This window comes from Coregonus clupeaformis, chromosome 14 (assembly GCF_020615455.1).
Source record: "Coregonus clupeaformis isolate EN_2021a chromosome 14, ASM2061545v1, whole genome shotgun sequence".
In the NCBI taxonomy this organism is placed as follows: domain Eukaryota; kingdom Metazoa; phylum Chordata; class Actinopteri; order Salmoniformes; family Salmonidae; genus Coregonus; species Coregonus clupeaformis.
Window position 1 is genome coordinate 33,803,644 of NC_059205.1, and position 26,123 is coordinate 33,829,766.

At 43.1% G+C, this 26,123-nt stretch overlaps 1 protein-coding gene across 5 annotated transcripts in view; it reads left to right on the forward strand.

Annotated features, from left to right (window-relative positions):
• LOC121580993 (zinc finger protein 521) overlaps positions 1 to 26,123 on the forward strand; it is a 152,573-nt gene that overhangs the window by 2,909 nt on the left and 123,541 nt on the right. For 3 of the 5 annotated variants that reach the window (XM_041896260.2, XM_041896257.2, XM_041896259.2), the window contains 2 exons: positions 8,955 to 9,011; positions 19,986 to 20,198. Coding sequence is in view for 3 of the 5 variants with exons in the window: in XM_041896257.2 (XP_041752191.1) it covers positions 8,955 to 9,011; positions 19,986 to 20,198 (270 nt within the window). In the remaining 2 variants the exon portion in view is untranslated. The remainder of the gene's footprint in view (positions 1 to 8,954; positions 9,012 to 19,985; positions 20,199 to 26,123) is intronic. The other 2 variants (XM_041896261.2, XM_041896258.2) reach the window with 1 other exon arrangement.

Below are 26,123 nucleotides of genomic sequence, written 5' to 3' on the forward strand. Positions count from 1 at the left end.
TTTTTCACCTAGTCGGCTCGGGGATTAGAACCAGCGACCTTTCGGTTACTGGCACAACGCTCTTACCCACTAAGCTACCTGCCGACATTCAGTGCTTGTTTTTGCATTGTTATTGAGATCCAAATGCAACAGCTTGGTTGCATAAATTGTTCCTACTTCCATATGTTCTCTACAGCTTGCTTTTCTTCCCGCAGTAAAGTTGACATGAAATGTGGACACGTTATAGATATTTCCTGAGTTTGGATCAGAATCAGAAGAGAGCAGGCAGATGTTGCTTATTGTTCTTTGTCCACCTCTGTCTGTAGGAATTGAACCACGCTTATACAGGTGTCCACAAGACAGCCTTTCTTTTCAAAACATAATTACTGTGGAAAGTACATGCTTTGGGGGTTTTACATAGTTTCACTGTTTGTATTTGGTGGTGTATGTCAGAGTGCATTTCCCCTATCAGAATAAACTGTAGGTGCATTATTTATTGGTTGTCTTGTGTTGGCTAGAGACAGTGGCATGTATTTGTATTTAATGGTAGCTGTCAGATAGTTTCCCTCTCCGAATGTACTGTAGTGGCCAGAGACCTCAGAAGTAGGAGTGCGGGGGCGTGGCCACATCCCCTGGTTTGCACACCTTTTAAGTTCAGATGGGAACAGTAGCCTAGTTGGCATAGTAACAGAAGTCTGGACACTGACTGTAGGCCTCACATGTAGCCTGTTATAATATTAACCCCTGCATAATTAAGTGTTTCTTGCAGTACAATTATAGACCAAATGTAAATTTTGTCTTTGGAACAGGAGTGGAGAAATATGATTGATTTCTTTCAGCATCTTGAGAGAATGGGAATGTGTGGTTAGGGACCGTATTGTGTAGCCTAAACATATATTTTTTCTGCGACATAAACGCTGACAGTATTTCATTTTCAACCACAAAATATGAAATCAAGATTAACTGAAATAATATCAGAAACGTTGGATTGTTTTCACAGCTTTTTATTTCCATAAAACTGGTCAAACTGATGTCATTAGGAAATTTTACATGGAAAATCTTCCCGGTCCCTAAATGTCAAGATTATTGATGATGCAAAGATTATTGATGATGCATTCATTCTATCGATTTATGACATTATTCTGGTGAGCATGTGTCTAATTAGACAGGTTGACAAAGTTAACAAATAGCCTGCCAAATGTCGGAAATTATAAGCAGAAAAATATCTTAAAGGCAACATTTTTTCCCCTCACCTTTGTAAAAAACTTGTTTTGCCTTCCCTGGTAGTGGCACAGGTCCAGATCACAATGTCATTGGTTGTGTTATTGTGGGTTAGACACAGTGGTCAGTGTTTGGTTGTGTTGTGTTGGCTATAGACAGTGGTCCGTGTTTAGTTGTGTTGTGGGCTAGAGACAGAATCATTGTGTTGTGGGTTAGGGAAAGGGAAAGGGGATACCTAGTCAGTTGTACAACTGAATGCATTCAACTGAAATGTGTCTTCCGCATTTTAGAGACAGTTTCATTGTGTTGTGGGTTAGAGACAGTATCAGTGTTGTGGGTTAGACAGTATGATTGTGTTGTGGGTTAGAGACAGTATCAGTGTTGTGGATTAGACAGTATGATTGTGTTGTGGGTTAGAGACAGTATCATTGTGTTGTGGGTTACAGACAGTATCATTGTGTTGTGGGTTAGAGACAGTATCATTGTATTGTGGGTTAGAGACAGTATCATTGTGTTGTGGGTTAGAGACAGTATCATTGTGTTGTGGGTTAGAAACAGTATCATTGTGTTGTGGGTTAGAGACAGTATGATTGTGTTGTGGGTTAGATACAGTATCATTGTTTGTGGGTTGGAGACAGTATCATTGTGTTGTGGGTTAGAGACAGTATCATTGTGTTGTGGGTTGGAGACAGTATCATTGTGTTGTGGGTTAGAGACAGTATGATTGTGTTGTGGGTTAGAGACAGTATGATTGTGTTGTGGGTTAGAGACACTGGTCAGTGTCCATGCCTCACCCTGACAGTAAAATAACACTTTGTTCTGTGAGTGAGAAAAGTAAGGAGAGACGCTGATGGCACATGTAGGGAGGGTCTATCCCGATCATGTCCGGCGACGGGACCGTGGCCATATGGTATCGGTCAACATGGAGAGAGCATGTACAGCGAGAGAAAGAGGACAGAATAAAGCCTTGATGGTGCCTCTCCTTTTTCTTCTTCTCTGTGGAATGTGTCCGCCTTTCTTTTCTTTCTCAATTGGATGCTGGAGGGGGTCAGAGGTTATGTTTTGGTCCCGTCGAGGAAAAGGGCAACGTTACCAGTCCTGTTTCAATTAAGTCTGAGAGACAGAGCCGGCGACGCTATTGCTTAGGGGAATAGATGGCACAGGACGAGACCATACATCATTCACTTATATGCAAACACTTCACCCACACCACTGACATTTACTCAATCCTAGACCATCTACATCTCTCAACTACGGTGGGTGAATCGTAATTTTGTTTTCATGTGATGTGTCGAAGTGTTGGGTCAGCAGCTTGTTCAGTCACAGTGAGGAGGCATAGAATGAGGATCCTTCAGACTAGTCCAGAATCTGCACATACAGTAGATGACTGACTGCCTGCCACGTTGCTCATGGACTTCCTGAGCAGAGTGAGAGAGACTGAGTTGAGATTTTCCCTGAGAGCACAAATGACACTCTCTGAGGTCGGTCTCACTCCACTAACGTGTTCATTGGCTGATAACGATATTTCCAGGGTAGCTGTCGTCTGCATATATAAATATATTTTCTGCACCATTTAGTTAATGTATTGCAGGATATCATTAAATTGTTGTCGTGTCTTATATACACCTTAAATATTTGATGTTTATCACGAGATGAGTTCTATCGCTACATGAGTGAACTCTGGGATTTGTCTTGGCATCGGATAGAAGCAGACTGTATGCCATCTGATATGGGTTCATTTGAATCCATAATATGGAAATAGTATAAATAGTTTGAATGCCTATTGCAGTCAAGGAAATGCTTTGAAAAGCAGCAGTTAACATAGATCGTCTGTGTCATATAGTCTGACTGTCAAAAATAACCCTGCTTTGGCTTAGTAACACATTTGACAATGCCTTGATAAACACACTTTTTTCACCTCACCATTATTTGTCATTGAATTTCAGGCTTTATTGTTGTCATATTTAGGTGAGGTGATTTGAAATGGTGCAAAGGTTGAATTCAACCATAGTTAAACCATGTCTCCACCTGTGTCTTGTACAGTAGTATCAATGCATTTATTAATGTCCGACATGGCCAATCTGGAACTAGGCAGATTTGCTGCACTCAAAGGATCCATAGCCACTTTTTCTGCTTTGCAATCCAAATTTCATTACCTAATGAAAACCAAGTGATTGCAACTAGGCCATAATAGCTTCAGTTTTGTTGTTGCGAATATTAATGACAAATAATGATTTAGTATGTATTCATATTTATTTAAAAATGTAATAAGAGCTGCGCTCATTTGGTTTTAATGATTAAAGTGGTAGATTCACTATTCCTCTTTATTCTCCTCTCCTAAGCTTTATTCATCTCTAATGCCAGTTCTGCTTTATAAGCCCCCGATAGTTTAGTCTTTTTTACAATTAATGATCTGTGGTATAACACCCATTAACACTTTTCTAATATGACACAAAACTATGGTTAGTATTATCATTAAGGAAATGATAATGGAGCCATAGAAATCCCATTAACTTGGCTGTCAGTGTTCTTGACATGCGGGAAGCTGGGGCTTAGTGAGTTGTGCTGGGCCTGTCAGGGTACCACGGGAGCTGGCCGATATCTCCTCTTATTTCATGGCATGTGTCTCTCCTGTTGTCATGGCTTGTCTGACTGCTAGGGAGATTGTGTCTGTCTCCCCCATCTGCTGTCAATGATTGATTTCCTGGTGCATTTGTTTGTATAAAATACATATAATGTATTATGTATGATCATAATATCCAATATCTACATTAGTATGATTATTTATCCTTTGATAATATTATTATTTCCAAGAAGGTATTATTAGATTTCAAACTACTTCAGAATTACTATTCATATTCATAACTTGTTTACATGATAATAATACATGAAGGATTACAAACATTATGCCATATGATTAACACACGGCTCCTCCATTGCAAATTATTTATGACACTAATCAGCACCTGTTCAAATAATGCTCATTAAGAAAGTTATTCATCATGTGCAGTGTGTGTCCTCTCCCCCTAGTACTAATTGAGGAGGTTTGACCTGGTGACCCCAGCTAAATTGAGTTGTAGTCCCTGTGGCGAGAGTCTCCTTCCCGGTCAGTCAGGGCCGATTACACAGCCATTGTGCACCACACTGTAACGTCCGAGCTCTCTGTAACCAACCAGATGAGTCATGCTGCCGCAGCTCACATATCCAGGAACAGGCAGACTCAGGGCTGTGTGTGTGTGTGTTTAGTAGCCCTTCTTCTCTCAGACAGACAGACAGATTAACACACGCGTACACACACAACAGGAATTCTTTTGATGGATTAGAGCAATTGATAATCCGATTGCGTTGCGTTTCGCCCATTCACTTTTTCATTAGAATGTGTTGTATTTTGCACATTTGTTTCTAGTTTTATTCACAAGAGACATCTTACCGTATTGACTGAAGCTGTTATTGTGGACATCTGGCCATAAGTCTTATTCTTGGTGTTTTTTTTCTACTGGTTGGTAATTCATTTGTAGATTACGTTCTGAAGGATTGATTCTTGCCATAGGATTGCCAATCTCTCCTAAATGGCCATTATGTGTGTTAGATAGTATTTGTTAATCAGTGGACCTTCGACTCTTCAACACTTGTTGTCAGATTACATTATTTCTGTTACATATATAAAATCAAAGGAACAGTGCTGATTTGGTTCCATGTGTATGTTGTATCAACAAAACATTGCAGCATAATTATAAATGCAGTGTGTTACTGGCAGAGTGACACAATGTACCTTGTCAAATTAATTAACTGATAGCTGTGTTGCTTAAGTGATATTCAGTTTGTCTGCTGGTATATATTCATCTATGTAATAGATTCCGTCTTATTGAGATGGTTATCAGACAGCTCTAGTATACATTAATTAAATTAGTCAGATTATTATTATTAATCATTTTCTTTGAAAATTGCAGCAATTGCTGATAAAATGTGTATTTTTCATCGTTGCAGAGTGTTTTTCGTTACCTTTATAGAGAGTTACCAGGGGTCAATTATTGTGTATCTGACAGGTTAGATTGGATGACCAATGGCCCACCTAGGTAGCAGGTGTCAAATCCATTGAAACTTCCCATGGAGTGATGGAAATAAAATATAATTTACAACAACAATGTAAATTGCTTGTTTTGTTTAAATGGGCAAAACTTTTAATAAGTTCACAGTGGTGACAAATCATCAAATCATGGCTGACACTCCTGTAATGTATAAGTTCTGATGGCATTGTAAAATGGAATTTTCTGCCTCAACTCCCTTATATCGCCAACAGGGACAGTAATCAAAACAAAAACTCCAGCACCCCCCACCCCCCCTCCCCCCCCCACACACACACACACAATCCCTCCAACCAACCAAGGTCTGTACGAAACATGAGTGCTTTATTAGGAACCCCCCCTCTATCCTGGCCTATTTAAATGATGCTGGATGCAAGGTTCTCAACAGCGCTGGAGAAACTCATTAGACTCACAGGGACTCAGGCTCACTCAGTAAGGCATGTATGTCTCCACAGGACGAGGCGAGGCTCGATACAGAGACACAGTTATCTATGTACAGTGGCTCTAAGGGGACACACTTTAACATTGTGTCCATCTACCACTCCTCGTCCTTTCCATGTTAGTGATGTGTTTAACAAATGAACTAACAAAGCTCTGACCAATTAAAGGCCTTTTTTATTCACTCAAATTGGATAAATGGTGTTTGAGTGCAGACCTTTTGTTCTTCCTTTTGTGAAATTAAACACATTTCCTAAACATGGCACGTCATAAAGATAGCTTTGTAGAATTCCTTTACAAGCAACTCTTGTTCAATATTGTCCAGTGGTTCAGGCCAGTGAGTGAGACATCGCTACTCCTATCTCTTTCTTACACTCTTAGAAAAAAGGGTTCCAAAAGGGTTCTTCGGCTGTCCCCATAAGTTAACCCTTTTTGGTTCCATGTAGAATCCTTTTGGGTTCCATCTAGAATCCTCTGTGGAGGGTTCTTTGTGGAACCCAAATATGTAGAACCCTCTGCGGAGGGTTCTTCATGGAACCCAAAAGGGTTGTTCAAAGGGTTCTCCTATTGGAACAGCTGAAGAACCATTGTAGTTTCTAGATATAACTTTTTTTTTTTCTAAGAGTGTACCGTTTTCATAAGAAGCTGCTGTGTCAAACCACTCTCGACATTGACTCCAGCCCCTCTGAGAGGAAGTGGCTCGCCACCATAGGATCCCTGCCTTAATTATGCAAAGTATGGGATATTTGGTGCCTTTTTTTAAAAGTGTCGCTAGCTGGTTTCTGGCGTTGGCAGTCACACTGCCACTCTCCCCCTGCTGGGAGGTCCTGTCAGACTCCCCTTTCTCTCCGCTGAAGGGAAATGAAAGGCTAGATTGAGAAGGTATAATGGAGAATGCATTTCAACTGCAGGGGAGGAACGGCAAGACGTCAGGTGTCCTCAGTGAGACCCTCATTTTAAAGGGAACAGGTGGGAGAGTCTTTTGTTCTCTTCCCGCTGCTGAAATCCATTTAGTACCTTGTACTTGACATGCCGCAAGGAACTCTTTTCCACCCTCCCTGTCACCTAGTTCAAAGCAGGGCTCCTGCGAAAAAAGGTTCCTACCTCTTGAACAGGCTAAAGTCATGTTTGTCAAGACCAATGCCAATTATACCACATTGTATCAGAGGGATTGGTTTCCATGTAGCTAATGAATTAGTCTGAGCGCTGATCAAACCATCACTCCTTTGACAAGCGCTCAGTTAAGAACAAGATACTGACTGACTGGGGCCTGATCTGAATGCACGGTCCTGCTCAGCCAAATAAAACCTAAAAATTGCACAAATATACCACATTAGGTGCACGTTATGAACTGGCCTTGTATGCATAATCCAATAAATTGTTAATATCACTGTAGTATCAATGTTACAAACACACTTGCTAATTCATATACTGTAAAGTCCTTAAAAAAGTAAATATGCACTGTATATTTGTTCAGAAACATTGTTTAAACTGCAGTGTTTTTAGATGTGTGACAATACCATTTTGCTGTATATGTACACTACCTTTCAAAAGTTTGGGGACACTTAGAAATGTCCTTGTTTTCAAAAGAAAAGCTTTTTTTTGTCCATTTAAAATAACATCAAATTGATCAGAAATACAGTGTAGACATTGTTAATGTTGTAAATGGCTATTGTAGCTTGAAACGGCTGATTTTTAATGGAATATCTACATAGGCGTACAGAGACCCATTATCAGCAACCATCAGTCCTGTGTTCCAATGGCACGTTGTGTTTGCTAATCCAAGTTTATCATTTTAAAAGGCTAATGGATCATTAGAAAACCCTTTTGCAATTATGTAAGCACAGCTGAAAACTGTTTTGTTGATTTAAAGAAGCAATGGCCTTCTTGAGACTAGTTGAGTATCTGGAGCATCAACAATTGTGGGTTCGATTACAGGCTCAAAATGGCCAGAAACAAATAACTTTCTTCTGAAACTCGTCAGTCTATTCTTGTTCTGAGAAATGAAGGCTATTCAATGCGAGAAATTGCCAAGAACCTAAAGATCTCTTACAACGCCTTGTACTACTCCCTTCACAGAACAGCGCAAACTGGCTCTAACCAGAATAGAAAGAGGAGTGGGAGGCCCTGGTGCACAACTGAGCAAGAGGACAAATACATTAGTGTCTAGTTTGAGAAACAGGTGCCTCACAGGTCCTCAACTGGCAGCTTCATTAAATAGTACCCGCAAAACACTAGTCTCAAGGTCAACAGTGAAGAGGCGACTCTGGGATGCTGACCTTCTAGGCAGAGTTGCAAAGAAAAAGCCATATCTCAATACTATTTTATTTTATTGGCCAGTCTGAGATATGGCTTTGCTGATGCTCCAGATACTCAACTAGTCTCAAGAAGGCCAGTTTTATTGCTTCTTTAATCAGCAAAACAGTTTTCAGCTGTGCTAACATAATTTCAAAAGGGTTTTCTAATGATCAATTTGCCTTTTAAAATGATAAACTTGGATTAGCAAACATAATGTGCCATTGGAACACAGGACTGATGGTTGCTGATAATGGGCCTCTGTACGCCTATGTAGATATTCCATAAAAAATCAGCCGTTTTATTTTCTTTCGAAAACAAGGACATTTCTAAGTGACCCCAAACTTTTGAACCGTAGTGTAAGTATCTCCTGTCTAATACATGTGGTGTTATTTTGTCTCAGAAATCTCCTCTCACTAAAGCAGTCATCAAGGTGTTTTTCAGTTGGTCACTGTTGATAATAATAATAATATAATGCCATTTAGCAGACGCTTTTATCCAAAGCGACTTACAGTCATGCGTGCATATTTTTTTTGTGTGTATGGGTGGTCCCGGGGATCGAACCCACTACCTTGGCGTTACAAGTGCCGTGCACTACCAGCTGAGCTACAGAGGATGTTGGGAGAGGGTTTCATGGGAGAATTTCATAATTCATATTGTCATTACTCAGTCCAATATGTTATTTACTTGGGTGGCTGATCGCCATGTTGCCAAACCTCGTACATATGAAAGGCTTGTGTGGATTCCCAAAGCACTGGTTGAGCTGTTGAAATCTCCTGGAGTTTCCAAACAGAAAAGCCTTAACAGTAAATAATAAAAAGAAAGTAACAAAGAATGGAGAAAGAAAGTCTCAATGTGTCTGACAGGCGTAAACCTGTTATAGTTTTTTTTTGCTGTTAACCGTTTCTTCCCCCTCTCTCTCTTTCTTTCTGGCAGTAGAAGACAATGTGACAGAGGAGCAGCACAGTCCTGGGCAGAGTGCCATTCCGAGCGGTAATACACCATTTCATATTTCATCATTTTGGGTGAACCAGAATCTGGCCTTACAGGAGACGTTGAATATGGCGATGCTTCTTTAAGTCCAGGAAGCAGCGATTCAACTTGCCATTTATCAGCTTTTCAAGCGTAATAATGTCAAAATACGTTCAGTACTTACCAAAGAATGGCGTTTCTCTGAGCAACTATAGTCAATACTGCCTTCACGGCCGGTATGTACTTGCAAAAAAAGGTCTAAATAAAAAGTTACATGCAACCAAAAAAATCTAAGTATTGTTTTTGACCAAGTGCACATGCGCCAAATCCACCTCTTCTGCACCTCCTGCAATATTAGTAATATAATTAAAATACACTAAATAAAGCCTGTCTATAAATGTATGCACTCACTAACTGTAAGTCGCTCTGGATAAGAGCACCTGCTAAATGACTAAAATTTAAAAATGTAAGTACTTACCGGCTGTGATGGCTGTGATGGCAGTAATGACGTAGTTGCTCAGCGAAACTCCATTCTTTGGTAAGTACCGAACATATTTTGACATTATTAAGCTTGAAAAGCTGGTGAATGGCAAGTTGAATGGCTGCTTCCTGGGCTTTTTTAAAAGTTATTTAAAAATTTTTTAAAGGAGCATCGCCATATTCAACGTTTTCTGTAAGGCCAGATTCTGCTTCACATTCTGGACTGGAAAGTGGAGCTTGTGTGTGTGTGTGTGATCTATCGTCTTTCCAGAGAGGAATGAAGTGTGTTTAAACCACTCCGATATGTTACTGCTCCTTGTGTGTTGGCTCACCTGTGTTTGTGTGTGTGTGCACGTGTCCATACGTGCATGTCTGTTTAAGAGAGCATTACATCAGATGCTGTGAAATGCATGCATTGTGTGTTTATTGTATTTATGCCTGTGTATGTGTGTGTGTTCACGTCTTTGTTTCCCAACCTCAGATAGAGGTAGAATAGAGCTCACAGAGCAGATGAATGTGTCCTGTCTGCTGGTGTGGCATTCACTGTATGCCCTCCAGGAACAGAGCAGTAATCCAGGTCAGGCTCACATAGAGCCCCTTATGAATGAAGCCTGCTCCTGATCACATGCACCACGCGACCATTCTTTCATTTCATTTGTCTCTGCGAAAGGTTAAGTCTCATGTGTGGTTATTTTAAACCTGATATGGATGGCTTTGCCCAGCAGGCTGGGGACTCTGGGTTCTCACAGTACCACACACTGCCTGGCACCTGGCAATAGAGTCAGTAGTGTTTACCCACCTACCTCTCGCTCTCTGGGCCCTTTCAGACAGAGATATGATATCCCCATGCAGAAACTGGAAACACAAGGGCCGTTTCACGACAGTATGTCTATGGTGATGGGTCATTGTATTGGTTTTGCAAGGTGTCTGAGAGGAGGTCTCTTTCCTTCAGCCCCCTCCCACAGTTCAATATTTACCCGTCTCCATCAGTCGTCTTAGGCTATTATTTTTGCATAAGTGTTTTATTCAGGCCCATGTCAGTCTAGTCTACGGCTGTAGTATTTTATATTGATGACTGGGTGTTGCTTAGTGTTTGGTAGATAAGCAAGGTCCGTACGTGTTGGTTGGTGTTTGGTAGAGGTGGAGAGCCAAGCTCTGTGGGAGTTGATTGGGGAGAGAGGCAGGCTTCATCCTCAGCCACCCCAGCAGATGTAGATGAAGCGTTGGGCTTCTGAGCCCCTGTTTCCCCCTGGTTCCCTGGGAGACCTTCTGTCATCCACAGCCAACGGCGGGCTAATGACAGCCCCTGATTACAACGACCCCCTCACACACGCACACACGCCTGTCTCTCCTCTCCTCTGCACCTCCTCCCTCTAGCCACCATCTCCAGAGTGAGGGGAGAGAGACAGCAGCGACACGATCGATGTCTGCCTGTGGAGAAATCAAGAGTGTGCACAAATTAATTTCTCACTTTTCTCATTTGAGTTCGTCTGGTTGTTTTTCTTTTAACCCCCTCGTCAGATGCAGTGTAAAGGATTCTAGTAGAAGTTGCAAAACTTTACTGAGATATAGGATGAGATTAATGTTTTGAATAATTTGGCGTGCGTTTTTGTCACAACTTTCATGTAATTTCACCTTCAGAATGGCTCTGGATTGGATAGCTGCCGTTTTATGGGCTCCTGACTAATTCTGCTATTTTGTGTATTTTTTTGCTCTGATCTTAACTTTTTTTTGTACATAATGTTTCCGCCATCATTTCTTAAGACCGAAAATAACTTCTGGACATCAGAACAGCTATCACTAACCTCGATTTAGATGAAGATGTCTACTTCAACGAGTTGGCGGTGCAGGACATACTGGTTTTCCAGGCCCCATAGACCGTAAAAAAGCCATCAATGACATCACCCCATTGTTTTCTATGAGAAATCCTGCTACGACCTCCGACGAGCCATCAAACAGACAAAGCTTCAACACAGGACTAAGATCGAATTCTACTACGCCGGGTCTGACGCTCGTCGGATGTGGCAGGGCTTGCAAACTGTCACGAATTACAAAGAGAAATCCAGCCGCGAGCTGCCCAGTGACGCGAGCCTACCAGAAGCGCTAAATGCCTTCTATGCTCGCTTCGAGGCAAGCAACACTGAGCCATGCATGAGAGCACCAGCTTTAACGGACGACTGTGTGAGCATGCTTTCCGTAGCCGATGTGAGTAAGACCTTTAAACAGGTTAACATTCACAAGGCTGCAGGGCCAGACGGTTTACCAGGACGCATACTCCGAGCATGCGCTGACCAGCTGGCAAGTGTCTTCACTGACATTTTCAACTTCTCCCGGACACAGTCTGTAATACCTACATGTTTCAAGCAGACCACCAAAGTCCCTGTACCCAAGAATGCCAAGGCAACCTGTCTAAATGACTATCGTCCGTAGTACTCACATCTATAGCCATGAAATGCTCACGTCAACACGATCATCCCAGACACCCTAGACCCACTCCAATTCGCATACCGCCCCAACAGATCCACAGATGACGCAATCTCTATTGCGTTCCACACTGCCCTCTCCCACCTGGACAAAAGGAACACCTATTTGAGAATGCTGTTCATTGACTACAGCTCAGCGTTCAACACCATAGTGCCCTCCAAGCTCATCACTAAGCTAAGGACCCTGGGACCGAACACCTCCCTCTGCAACTGGATCCAGATCCTCTAAAAGTTATACAGCTGCACCATTGAGAGCCTCTTGACTGGCTGCATCACCACTTGGTATGGCAACTGCTTGGCATCCGACTGCAAGGCACTACAGAGGGTAGTGTGTACGGCCCAGTACATCACTGGGGCCGAGCTCCCTGCTATCCAGGACCTCTATACCACTGAACAGCTTCTACCCCCAAATCATAAGACTGCTAATTAGTTAGTTAAATAGTTGACCAAATAGCTACCCGGACTATCTCCATTGACCCTTTTTGCACAAACTTTTTTTTTACTCATCACATACACTGCTGCTACTGTTTATTATCTATCCTGTTGCCTAGTCACTTTATCCCTTGTTGTTATATGTGCAAATCTACCTCAGTTACCTTGTACCTCTGCACATCGACTCTGTACTGGTACACCGTGTATATAGCCAAGCTATCATCACTCATTGTGTATTTATTATTCATTTTATTATTACGTGTTATTACTTTTCTATTATTTCTCTATTTCTTTCTCGCTGCATTGTTGGGAAGGGCCCGCAAGTAAGCCTTTCACTGTTAGTCTACACCTGTTGTTTACAAAGCATGTGATGAATAAAATTGGATTTGAATTGGATTTGATTTGACCTGCTATATGGTGCCTTCAGAAAATACGATTTTGGACCAATGATCAAGAACAGTATGGGTTTCAAACCCAACAGCATAGGGCCTTATGCTTAAACCTCTGCCCATTGTGCCCAGTCAAGAGCCTTTGGATGTAAAAAAATAAACAAACAACTGAAACAATGGATCAGCTTCTTTTCATGCTTGTAGTCCACTGATCAGTGATTGACGCTTTCACAATACCCATTAGCCCTTTGACAAGGCACTAGCTAAATCAGACGTGGTGTGTGTCGAGTGCTTGGCTCATAGGTAGACCCCCAGCAGTGTTCCTCTATGAGCCTGTATGTTCATTGTGTCTTATAGCCAGGTACCTACCGTATTATTATTCTATACGCCACACTTATGTTTGATGTGTAGCAGAATAGGAAATTATGACAACAGAGGTTCTCTGTTAAAGAAGAAAGACATCATTATAGTTAGCTTGTGCGGAGGGCAGGAACGCTATGATATGGGAGATTTAATGAGGCAGAGTGCTTTTTTTACCCGGAGAGTAGGCTTAAGATCCACAGCTTGGCTTTACCACTGCCTTCACTGCCTGTGTGTAATTATAACCACATGCTCCGCATTCTTTCTTCTCCCTTTTTATGTATACTTTTCTTTTACTCCTGGCTGTGGCTGGTTGGGGCCATTATGTGGAAGAGTGTACCTGCTCCAGTTAAAAGTGGAGTGGACTGAGCTCTGGGTGTGAGAAAGAGGGTGTGTGTGTGTGGGTGCGTGTGTTTGTATGCTTACAACAGGTGTACATGCGTGTGTGTGCATCCGTGTTTGTGCATATGTGCATGTGTGTGTGTGTCTTCTGAGTGGTTTTCTGGATGGCGAGGTACTGTTACTGTAGTGCAAGCTAGTGGTAGCGTAGCGTCAGCGGAGGAGGGCTAAACCAGCCACAGATCAATGCACTGCAGGGCTCTCCACATACAGCAGGAAGAGGAAAGGCCTCTTTCACTCCAGCACTTCTCAAATCATATTCTCTATTATTCATTTCCTTTGTTGTTTGACTGCACTAATGGCATGGCAAGGCGCATCGTTCAATATTGAGAGAGAGAGAGAGAGAGAGAGAGAGAGAGAGAGAGAGAGAGAGAGAGAGAGAGAGAGAGAGAGAGAGAGAGAGAGAGAGAGAGAGAGAGAGAGAGAGAGAGAGAGAGAGAGAGAGAGAGAGAGAGAGAGAGAGAGAGAGAGAGAGAGAGAGAGAGAGAGAGAGACCATAATGTTGCTTCATCGGTGCTAAGGCTATTAGCTGGCCAAAATTTGCAATACTCTTAATATAACCGTGTGTTAGTGCAGGTTTTCAGTGAATTTATGAAGCTCATCTGCATTTCATCAGGAAGATTCTCAGTAACAAAAGAGTGATCAAATTAAGATCCTACATCTGTATATGTCAAGCTCAGACACATACATACATGCAGTCAAATAAGCCATCAATATTTAATTATGAATCTAATCTCATTGCATTGCATGACGATCTGATCTAGGACCTCCTAAAGACATTCTGCTCTGTAGCCTCTCCATGTTAACACATGACAATATTTAATAATGTGGTATCAGTTGATCTCTCTGCTCCCAGACACTCAGAGCTAGATCATGACAAGTCTTTAATGATCTGGGATCAGTGGATGTGACGGGCTAATGGAGGGACCCCACATCCCATACAGCCACACAAAGGAGGAGAGCATAGATAGATAGATACACACTGAGGCATTCACATGTGGCATTATAATGTACTGTAATGTGGCTGGCTGTGTGACCTATATTGCAAGTGATCTCCCTCTCTTCTCTCTCCCCAAAAAAAGAAAAGTTTTAGATTTTTTAATAATGAGGTGGTGGAAGGCAGCATCCGTGTGAAGGTTATTCAATCTTAATGTCCTCCTATTTCTGACAGCCCTCCACACTCTGATAAAGGAGAGTGCACACCTTTGATCAGGCCTGCCGACATGTGTCGACAGAAGCTGCTCGCTGGTTAAAATAAATTCTTAATTTGAACTTGGTGGTGGGGGGTTAGCATGGCGATGGAGGGGAGGGCTGGTGAGGGACCATCTACAAGATCTGAATCTCTTGGAAATGAGAGAAAATTAGTGTGGAGATGGATGAACTGGTAATGATGCTTGCTTTCAGCTCTGAGGTATTTCGCTGCACAAAGAAGGACTCACATTGAACTAGATGTACAGTACAGACAGAGCAGGAGCAGGAGAGAGTATGGCATCACCTCGGGTGATATTTACTGCAATGTCTTCACCCTTTATGTTGTGGATGGATATGAATGAATTTGAGTTAGAAATTACTGAGAGCCCTCCAGTGTAGCATTTAAAGAGCTATAGTGTCAGACAAATTCCGTCTACCTCTCGAAAACATCTCACTGTCTCTCGCTCCCCTTTACTCTGCTTCTCTCTCTCTCTCTCTCTCTCTCTCTCTCTCTCTCTCTCTCTCTCTCTCTCTCTCTCTCTCTCTCTCTTTCTCTTAATTTCTCTCCTTCCTCTCTCCTTCTCGCCATTGCCAGTGTGGCCCCACCTGTCTCTCTCAGTGCTCAGTGGGGGAATGTGGGGGGCCCGGCTCTGCTGGAGCCCTGCTGGTTCCCTGGTGTGGGTGAAGGGAGCAGAAAGGAGAACATCAATTAAAACATTATAAATATTTAAGAGCAGAAATTTCAATAATATAAAGGTGGGGGATTCAGGGGGGTTCGGGGGACTTTGACCCACAAGATGTAAGTTGTGGGATGATAAATGTCACCAGGTACGTCAATAGACAGCCGAGAGGGAGAGGGATGAAGAATGGACCCCAGGAAGACATTTCTGGGCAACTCAAAATGGCGTCAATTACTGTCCCGAATTTCACATTTTGATGTATTAATCATCTATGAGCTTTTAGCTCACAATCATATCCTCTGTAGCATTTGAAAATGTATAGACAATGCATGCAGTTTATTATGTAGATGGAGTGTTTGGTCTTATTGAACAAATATCCACATATCCACCTGACCTCAACATATGGATTTGTGTATTAAATATAGATTAATATAGATTTTTTCCCATCTCATGGACTCTGACCCTATACTGATATGAGCAATGAGCATCCATTCAAACTCAGAACTCACCGCAAAAAACAAAAACCTCCACACCAATGGAAGCCAAAAATCATATTGTCATATTCCACAAATCTATGCTATCTCCTGTGTGTGATTGTCAGCCGCTCCAAGCAGCAGTATATTTATTGATCTTCTGTCCAGCCTGTAGAGACCTGGTATAAGAGGATGTCCTGATCTGATGGATTACTGTAGGAGACTCCGAGAGGCTCAGAGAGGCCCAGAGAGGCCCAGAGAGGCCCAGGATCCTCAGTATTGATCTGGTGATGTGGTGGGCCTCTAATCCCTGGTCCTGGGACAGCCGTGACCTTGTATTGTCACTGTCAAGCCCCCCCAACGTTCATCACTTTACCCAGAAAACAACAGATCAGAGGGGGGACTGTGGGGTCCGTCTGCTGTACAGAGAGCCATGACCCCTGATTAGATCCACACTGGTTTGACATTAGTGGTGTTCATGGATAATTTAAGGTTGTATTTTTAGCCTTTTGCTGTGATTTCCTAAATGAGTAACCCAAAGCATAATCTGACTTTATTTACGAAATGGCCCACTATAACCATTCAACAGACAAAAAAATGTAATGAGAGGCTTCCATTAACTGAGTCTTTAACAAAAAGCTATGTCATTTCACTAGACTTTTCGGTGCCTGTGAAAAGCCATGAAGTTTCTCAGTCACAGTGTTTTTCCTGGCACATTTTGAGCTGTGCTCTGCTCTGGTCTGCTCTGCTGCTGAGCCTGTTAGTGTGGATGAATCATTAGTGTATATTGTGTGGCGTTTGGCCTCAGTCAAAAGCAGTATTCCCATCAGAGAGCTCGGCGAGGCCTGCATCTGCGAGGATTGGGATTTTCATTTTCTTGAAACACCTTCTGTTCTGCGGTGGTCCCAGTGGGAACCACAGCACTGATATTTTTAGAGGGCATGTTCCGAGAGCCTCCATCATCAAGAGGAAAGGACAATGGTGGGTGTGATGTTACATCAATACTTGGCTGCGAGAGGAGTGGAGTGAAGAGGAGAGGAGTGTAGGGGTGGGAGGGGGAAGAGGAAAAATCCTGGGTGGCCTTGATGAGTTCTGGAACGTCTTTCCTCTGAGGAATTTCTTAAGAGCACCCCACAGACAGACCAGTACTTTAAAATGGCTGGCGAACATATAGCCCACATACAGTGGGGAGAACAAGTATTTGATACACTGCCGATTTTGCAGGTTTTCCTACTTACAAAGCATGTAGAGGTCTGTAATTTCTATCATATGTACACTTCAACTGTGAGAGACGGAATCTAAAAAATCCAGAAAATCACATTGTATGATTTTTAAGTAATTAATTTGCATTTTATTGCATGACATAAGTATTTGATCACCTACCAACCAGTAAGAATTCCGGCTCTCACAGACCTGTTAGTTTTTCTTTAAGAAGCCCTCCTGTTCTCCACTCATTACCTGTATTAACTGCACCTGTTTGAACTCGTTACCTGTATAAAAGACACCTGTCCACACACTCAATCAAACAGACTCCAACCTCTCCACAATGGCCAAGACCAGAGAGCTGTGTAAAGACATCAGGGATAAAATTGTAGACCTGCACAAGGCTGGGATGGGCTACAGGACAATAGGCAAGCAGCTTGGTGAGAAGGCAACAACTGTTGGCGCAATTATTAGAAAATGGAAGAAGTTCAAGATGATGGTCAATCACCCTCGGTCTGGGGCTCCATGCAAGATCTCACCTCGTGGGGCATCAATGATCATGAGGAAGGTGAGGGATCAGCCCAGAACTTCACGGCAGGACCTGGTCAATGACCTGAAGAGAGCTGGGACCACAGTCTCAAAGAAAACCATTAGTAACGCACTACGCCGTCATGGATTAAAATCCTGCAGCGCACGCAAGGTCCCCCTGCTCAAGCCAGCGCATGTCCAGGCCCGTCTGAAGTTTGCCAATGACCATCTGGATTATCCAGAGGAGGAATGGGAGAAGGTCATGTGGTCTGATGAGACAAATATAGAGCTTTTTGGTCTATACTCCACTCGCCGTGTTTGGAGGAAGAAGAAGGATGAGTACAACCCCAAGAACACCATCCCAACCGTGAAGCATGGAGGTGGAAACATCATTCTTTGGGGATGCTTTTCTGCAAAGGGGACAGGACGACTGCACCGTATTGAGGGGAGGATGGATGGGGCCATGTATCACGAGATCTTGGCCAACAACCTCCTTCCCTCAGTAAGAGCATTGAAGATGGGTCGTGGCTGGGTCTTCCAGCATGACAATGACCCGAAACACACAGCCAGGTCAACTAAGGAGTGGCTCCGTAAGAAGCATCTCAAGGTCCTGGAGTGGCCTAGCCAGTCTCCAGACCTGAACCCAATAGAACATCTTTGGAGGGAGCTGAAAGTCCGTATTGCCCAGTGACAGCCCCGAAACCTGATGGATCTGGAGAAGGTCTGTATGGAGGCGTAGGCCAAAATCCCTGCTGCAGTGTGTACAAACCTGGTCAAGACCTACAGGAAACGTATGATCTCTGTAATTGCAAACAAAGGTTTCTATACCAAATATTTAGTTCTGCTTTTCTAATGTATCAAATACTTATGTCATGCAATAAAATACAAATTAATTACTTAAAAATCATACAATGTGATTTTCTGGATTTTTGTTTTAGATTCCGTCTCTCACAGTTGAAGTGTACATTATGATAAAACGTACAGACCTCTACATGCTTTGTAAGTAGGAAAACCTGCAAAATCGGCAGTGTATCAAATACTTGTTCTCCCCACTGTATGTACGGCCCGGCTTCATGCCAACACACTGCCACAGACACGTTAGTGCACTACTTCCTACCCAGCCCATGTCCTTTAGCGGTCTTAACTGTGTGCTAGGCAGAAAGACTGAAAGGAGGCCTGCTCCTAATGTTCCCTCCAGAGTTTTCAGACAATGTGCGAAGAGAACTGGCAATGGGGCTCAAAATGGCTGCCATTCAGTGTAGGGAGGGCTCCTTCCACTCCCCAGAAAGCTTTGGGAGTTAGACCGGTGGGGCCATGATTGTTTAATTGTGAGTATGTCTTTGTAATCAGCCTTATTGTATTGAAGTGGGAGAGACACAGCATGGGAGAGAGAGAAAGGACTGCAGGCCATGCTGCCTGCTGAATCTGAAAGATGCTGCTGATATTTCCCATCCAGTTTACCATATGTGTTTTGTTTTTTACTGTTCTCGAAATTGAGATGTGTAAATAAATTAGCAAGCGATGCAGAGTTTGTTGTGTTGTAATAGTGTTGTAGTAACACCTGGATATTGTTGCTGTCTGTCTGTCTCCCTGGGTGTTTATAGTTTCCTGGTTCGGAGAATGGTAGTCCTGGTTCACGGTAGTCGGCCCACCCCTGGCACTGCTACAGGACAAAGCCAACAGAGCCAAAAGTGCAGATGGATTGAAGAATATATTGATGAGTGCGACCCGCGGCTGCCTGCGAGCAGAGTTGAATAATTCAGAGAAGTGTGTCGTGACGACGGCGTAACACACTCCAATCTCAGCCCTGTGTATTTCTCTCTCTCTCTCTCTCTCTCTCTCTCTCTCTCTCTCTCTCTCTCTCTCTCTCTCTCTCTCTCTTTTTTCACCTGCAGTTCCAGGTTGGATGTCTAGATTATATGGCTAGTTTCCTGTCTCCTTTGACAAAGCCAGAGTGATGCAATTCAGCATTCTCATGTGGAAGTCTCATATTTTGAAGAACAGGCAAGACCTGCAATGCTGAATTTATTACCAAATATTCCCATTAGTCTAGTTTCATATACTGTACTTTTACCTTGGTGAAGGAGGGCAAACACAACTTAAGACCATTTTTAATAACAAAGGAGTGTGTGTGCGTTCGTACGTGGTGGGTACTGTGTGTGTGTGTGAGTCCGTTTCAGTGTGTCCTCACTCAATATGTTACGCCATGAGTGCTTGAGTAACAGTAACCCAAATGTAACCTGTATTTTTATTACATATTTTATTATTGTTTTATTAAAATTAGAGTTTTTGTCACCCAGAGGTCGCCTCTTCACTCATCTTCACTCCGGGTCACTCATCTAACTGTGTGGTGTGTCATTTCCTGTGACTCCAACAGATCCAGAGTGTGCTCTTGAGAGGACATTGGAGGATGGTGAGGCTGAGGCCGGGTCCAGGCGTTTGAGGAAGAGGCTTCTCTCTCCAGAGGAAGGCGAGGAGGGGGAGGAGGACGACGAGGAGGCCGCGCTGCACAGCTGCGACAGCTGCCGGCAGGTGTTCGAGTCGCTGAGCGATCTCACCGAACACAAGATTAATCAATGCCAGCTGACAGGTAAACAACGCTCAGCCCACAGAGCCCTCCTTCCACTCCCTCTCCTCTTCAGCTCTACCTCTCCCATTCCAGTCTCCCCACTGGAGAATACCGGCATACACAGTGTGCTGGGTGAAACACACACCACACGTAAGGGAGTGCAGTACTAGTCTAACTTTGATGAATAGTGCACGCCATGAAATTGGTGGATTTTCAATACGACACACTACACGAATGGAGAGGGGACAACAACCCATATCTTTATTAATCACCACCATAATTGCCAATCCCAATCCCACACACACACACACACACACACACACACACACACAGAAAATCCCCCTTAGTTTTGCAATAATCTGAGTATTTAGGCACCACACTACACAGTCAGATTCTCCAGTAGTCAAAGCCAATGTCATTGAGTCCTCACAGTAACCTGACCTCCTCTGTAAGTGGATCCCTACTATAGTGAGGTCCCTCCTGTTACTGTGGAGGCATCCTCCATGTCTACTGGGGCCCTGAGAGGGAGATGAGAGAAGGAAGGGTCCCATTGGCAGACTGTGTCATTGAACATGTGATGGATGAAAAGAGCACTGCTATAAATACTCTGACAAGGTGGCTCAGAGAACTAATGATGTGAGCTGCTGAAGGTTTCCTCCATGTGATTCTCATGGACTTGTTGTCCTCCTTTATCCCTGTCCCTGTCCTGTCCCGTCCTGTACCGTTTCTGTCCCATGTTGAGAAGAACAGTCTGACACACATTTCTTCTCGTAATTTTGGGGAGGAGTCCCTTTGTTTTCTCTTAATAAGACAAGCCATAAAATAAACAGAATGCAGATTAAGAGAAGTTAATGTGAAGTTTTAGACTTCCTTCATGTTAGGAGTATAAAATGTAATTGGGAGAGGGGGGATACAGTAAGTATTGCCCAATCAGACAGCATTATAGACTCTCCTCTGTTTATACTCAGACATAGTTTGATTTCATATTTCGCAACCCGCAACCAGCCGACCACAAATTATAGGGTAGGGCTGCTTCAGAGTGGTCTCAGATTTCCAAACAACCAGAAAGATATCCCACATGAGTGTTACAAAGATTTTCTATTGACTGGAAGCCTTCTCACTGAATGGAGTTTGTGTTTTTGTCTGTGTCTCTGCATGCTCCCTCACCCGCTCACTCAAGTGTGTGGGCGCATATATGTATGTATATGTACGTCTGTGTGTGTGTGAGCATGCATGCGTGTGTTTATGTGTGTACCGCTTCACAACCAGAAAGCCAATCAACCAAGGGAGGGAGGACCTACAAATGTAGGATCTTAATTTGATCACTCTTTTGTTGCTGATAATTTTTACTGCAAGGCAGGAAATGCAAACTTATAGTGTATTTGAGTTCTGAAAAGGCTTCTAAAGATAGTAATTTCCACTTTGAAATGTCAGACTTGATTTGCCCTAACAAAAAATACATCAACCCCTACAAAAATGTACATGAATTATAAACCACATAATAATTCACATTTCCTGTTGCTACAGGATTATTTTCCTGCTGTAGCAAACTGGCTCAAATTAAGATCCTACATCTGTAGCCTACTTTTCAAAAGGTGTGATAATCAACTGAATGTGCACTTGCACATTATGACTATATAACAAAAGCACTACTTCCCTGGCTTGAATAAAGCTCTCAGCCATCTCCATTTAATACACCCAGCAACATAGCCGCAGGAAGTAGGGGTGCTTTATATATACATTCCCACAAAATGTGTGAACTAAGCCTTTATTACCCCCCCACTCAAAATAAACTAATCAGCACCCCCAACCCAGCAATCCATCAAACCAATATTGATTCCAGCACACTATATTTGGCATACATATGAAATCATTGCACAAAGGCCATTTTATTAAAGGTAGAGAAGGAGAGAAGCTCATGCTGTACCATTGACTTCAAACTTTATTGCCAATTATAATAGCTTTTTGATTTGTTTGATTGCTCACCTTTGTCCTATTATGTTCTGATTGGGAACAGCGGGAGGTATATTTCTATTGGCACCTTTAAAGGACTGAAAGGTTTTCAGATTTTTTTTAGGGCATTTTGAGCAGAGCAATAGCAAAACATGTTCTGACTCATTAGACAGGGTCATACATTATCTTGATGGGGTCACAATGAACAACTCGGCCATATTATTTATCCGATAATTAAGTAAAGGCCTTTATTAATGTCAATCTCACAGACAAATAAGTCTTAATTGCTGAATGGTAGAGTTTGGCTAAGAGCCCCTGTGGAAGCCAAACAAAAGGAATCTAATTGCCATTAGGGTATTGTGATTGTGCACAACCACTCTATTAGTATTCAAACAGAGAGAGAGTGAGAGAAAAAATAAACGTACAGCATACTGTGTGTGTCTGTGTGTGTTTGTGTGTGTGTGTGTGTGCGCGCGTTTGTGTTTTTTTCGTTCTGGAATCTTCTCAGAGATTTCCTATGTGGCATTATGTAGACATCCATGACCAATTAATCTGCTTTACATCGACTTTCAGCTCACAGATGGATCCTTTATTAAAACCACTTTCTAATCAACAACAAGCACCTGCTGAATTCTCCACTTCTACAATCAGTTTTTAATGTTTTATTTTTAGGAAACACATTCAGAGTTTAACTGGAACCAACCCTGATACTGAGAATTAGTAGGATTTTGTAGAAAATTTAGAAATGGTTGTTCTTATTTAGTTAGTCTAGTGAATATTTACCATACTCTATTTCAGAATGCATGCACAGGGATATGTATACCCATACAAGTACATACACTTCACAAACCCACAGTCCCAAACCCACAGTCCCACTATCCCTTGGTAAATAAACCTTAAAACACTATCCACAGTTGAAAGAACAAACGATCTCCGAAAACCCTGCTGCTGTAGCATACAGTATCTACTAGACCACGCCCGACAGACGAGAGAGAGAGATGTAACATGTCACCCCGATCAATGGCTGCCATTGTCTCCCCACCGTCTGGCCGAGGTTTAACACCTCTCCATGCACTTAAGCCGTGACCACTGCAGTGCGCTAAGGGAGCACGGGGGTATGGATTGCCTCGTGCCCCCCCGATGCGATCGGTGCTATCGATCGTGCTAATGCTGGACTGCGGATGAAGGCGAGAGAGAGCCTGGGAGAGGGAGACGGGAGAGGAGGGAGAGTGCTGCAGGAATGTGTCCCCAGAGACCGCCTTGGGCTGGGGCAGGGCTGCAGGAATGCTCCCCCGGAGGGAGACTTCCAGTGTTCCAGTACAGGCTGGGGTGGAAGGCAAGGCAGGGCTGGAAGAATGCTTCTCTGGAGACCCAAGAGTGGAGAGGGTTGGAGAGGCTGGGGCTGGGCTGGAGGAATGCTCCCCCAAAGCGGCCCTCTAACTCTGGGGCCGGACTGGAGGGGCTCCAGGATGGCTGCGGATCAGGTTTCTGTGTTGGGATCAGCATCCTGCCGTCAGGGCTTTAAGCTGCCCAGGGGAGGAGGCAGGAGAGAGAGGAGTCAGCCTTTTATTTCGTAGGCCTCTCGCTCTCGCTCTCACACTTTGTCTCTCCACAGTCTCAGTCTCTTGCATTGTCTGCTCTGGCTTGCATTGTGAGCGATTCCGTCGCGGGAAAGAGACAATTATGGTTGACACATATACAGTAGTTATAGTTGAGATATATGACAGTGTAATGGCATATAAGAAAATATACACTCAGGACTTATAGTAGTCTTTACTGTCTTTATGTAAATATAGACAATGGCATCAGCACTGAGTTTAATTTAAAAGATAGCCAGTTTCAAAGTGGCTTGCCTCGCACTGTCAATTTTATTCTCCTACAGAACACTGCTGCTGGAGACATTTGAATAGCACGGTGCTGTCATCCTAGTGGCCATTCTTTCATTACTGGCCTGCTCCCTAGAGCAACACCTTTTCTTGTTTCCTTCACTAGAGGAAAGGGCACCGCTCGACCCTCAGGAGAGATCTGTGGTCTGCTATTTTAACCCTCTTTGAGATGACCTTTTTAATAAGTGTCTCTCTCTGTTTTCCTGCCAGCCACTGTGAGAGCAAACAGAGCATGTCTTCTGCTTCCCTCAGATAAAGAAATCAATCAGAAAGAGAGACAACTGGGCCTTACATGGATTTATTTTATGTAGATTCTTTACTTTTTCTGCTCTTGCCTGTGGAGATTTAGCGATGCATTCGACATCCAATAAAATAAATGTTTGATTTATGAGAAAAGTTGATTCATGTACTATGAGACAATGAGATGCAGTATTTCCTACCAGACAATTCAGGCAATACTGCAGTGATTTGATGTGATTTGGTAGGAACATAGGAATAGGAGGACTTTTCTGTTCTCTCAGTTGAGGATGTATCACCATTTAATTTCAAGCATTTATAGAGAATTTAATTACAGTAAGTCTCACTGAATATGTTCGCCTTGTCTGACTTCATACACTAACATGTTGGTTTGAAGTACATAAAAGTAATTTAACATCAGCGGCATGGAAATGTTCAGTAATACCCACAACTATGATGAACTAGTCGCTGGCAGACCAGGTTTTGTAATAACTGTTTGGCTGAACTTGTGCTTTTTTTCCACTAAGAAAAAAGGCATGTATTGATCCAACAGCTGCTCTGCGGCTGCCAAGAAGACTGCGCAGACGAACTGCAAATACTTTATTTTCTTCAAAAGCTTTTTGAGACACTGAGAAAGAGAGAGAGGTGACATGAGCAGCCCTGATTAGCCCAACTCTGAGCTTTCTGCTGTTCATCAGAAATTCTGCCGCGTTTTTGCCTGGGTGTCTTGTGACAGCGCATTACAAAGGGTGGCACAGTGATTACAAGGCTTTGAAAGGGGGAGAGGCGGTCAGGGGAGAATAGCAGCGACTTCTGGCACAACACAGCCACTGAAAAGAGACCTCATGGTAGAGTGAGCTCTCAGAATTAGGCTGGAGTCTTTCCCTTGTGTGTGTGTGTAAAGTAGTTGATCTGACTCCTCAGTGTAGCGGCCCCTTGTGTTTCCTCTCTGTACGACTGAGCCGGTAACATTAACAGGAGTGTCATTAGGAATTCAAAGCATTTGCCCTCTTGAGGACGCCCTCTTCCTCTCTCCCCTGTGCTTCACACCGCACACATTATGCACCGTATAAAGTATTCATTGGTCTTTGTCAGCCAAGATCTGCAGTTTCTGCAGAAACACAATCAGAATAATAATGGAGGAGTCTGTTTGTTTGTGCCTGTGTATGAGACAGACGTAATAATCTGAGGGCCAACTTGGACCAGCTCAGCAGCTCGGCTTCTCTGCACTTTTTCGGAACCCCCTTCACTTGAATAATTATGTCTCTATCTATTGCTATCTATATCTATTGCTATATCTCCCTCCATCCCCTCCCCCCTCTTGCTCTCTCCCCCCCCCCCCCCCCTCTCTCTCTCTCTGTCTCTCACTCACTCACTCACTTACACGCACCAACACACATACATACAATCATAGTAAACACACAGACTGACACACACACACACACACACTTACACACACCTGCGTGCTTGGACTTTCCACCGGAGACTAAACATAATTTGTAGCCCGAGGGGTTAAACAACATTCTTTGTCTTTAACATTCCTCCAGATGACCTCCTTTGAGATCGGATGGAGATAGAGGAGCAGGGTTGATAGGCTAATGTAATGGGAAGAATACAGATAATAATAATAATATGCCATTTAGCAGACGCTTTTATCCAAAGCGACTTACAGTCATGCGTGCATACATTTTTGTGTATGGGTGGTCCCGGGGATCGAACCCACTACCTTGGCGTTACAAGCGCCGTGCTCTACCAGCTGAGCTACAGAGGACCACACAGATAATATCATGTAAGTAGCCATACAATATCAGGTATATTCCATGAAATTACGTATTTGTATTTGCAACACTTGTGGTTTGCCCTGTTTTTA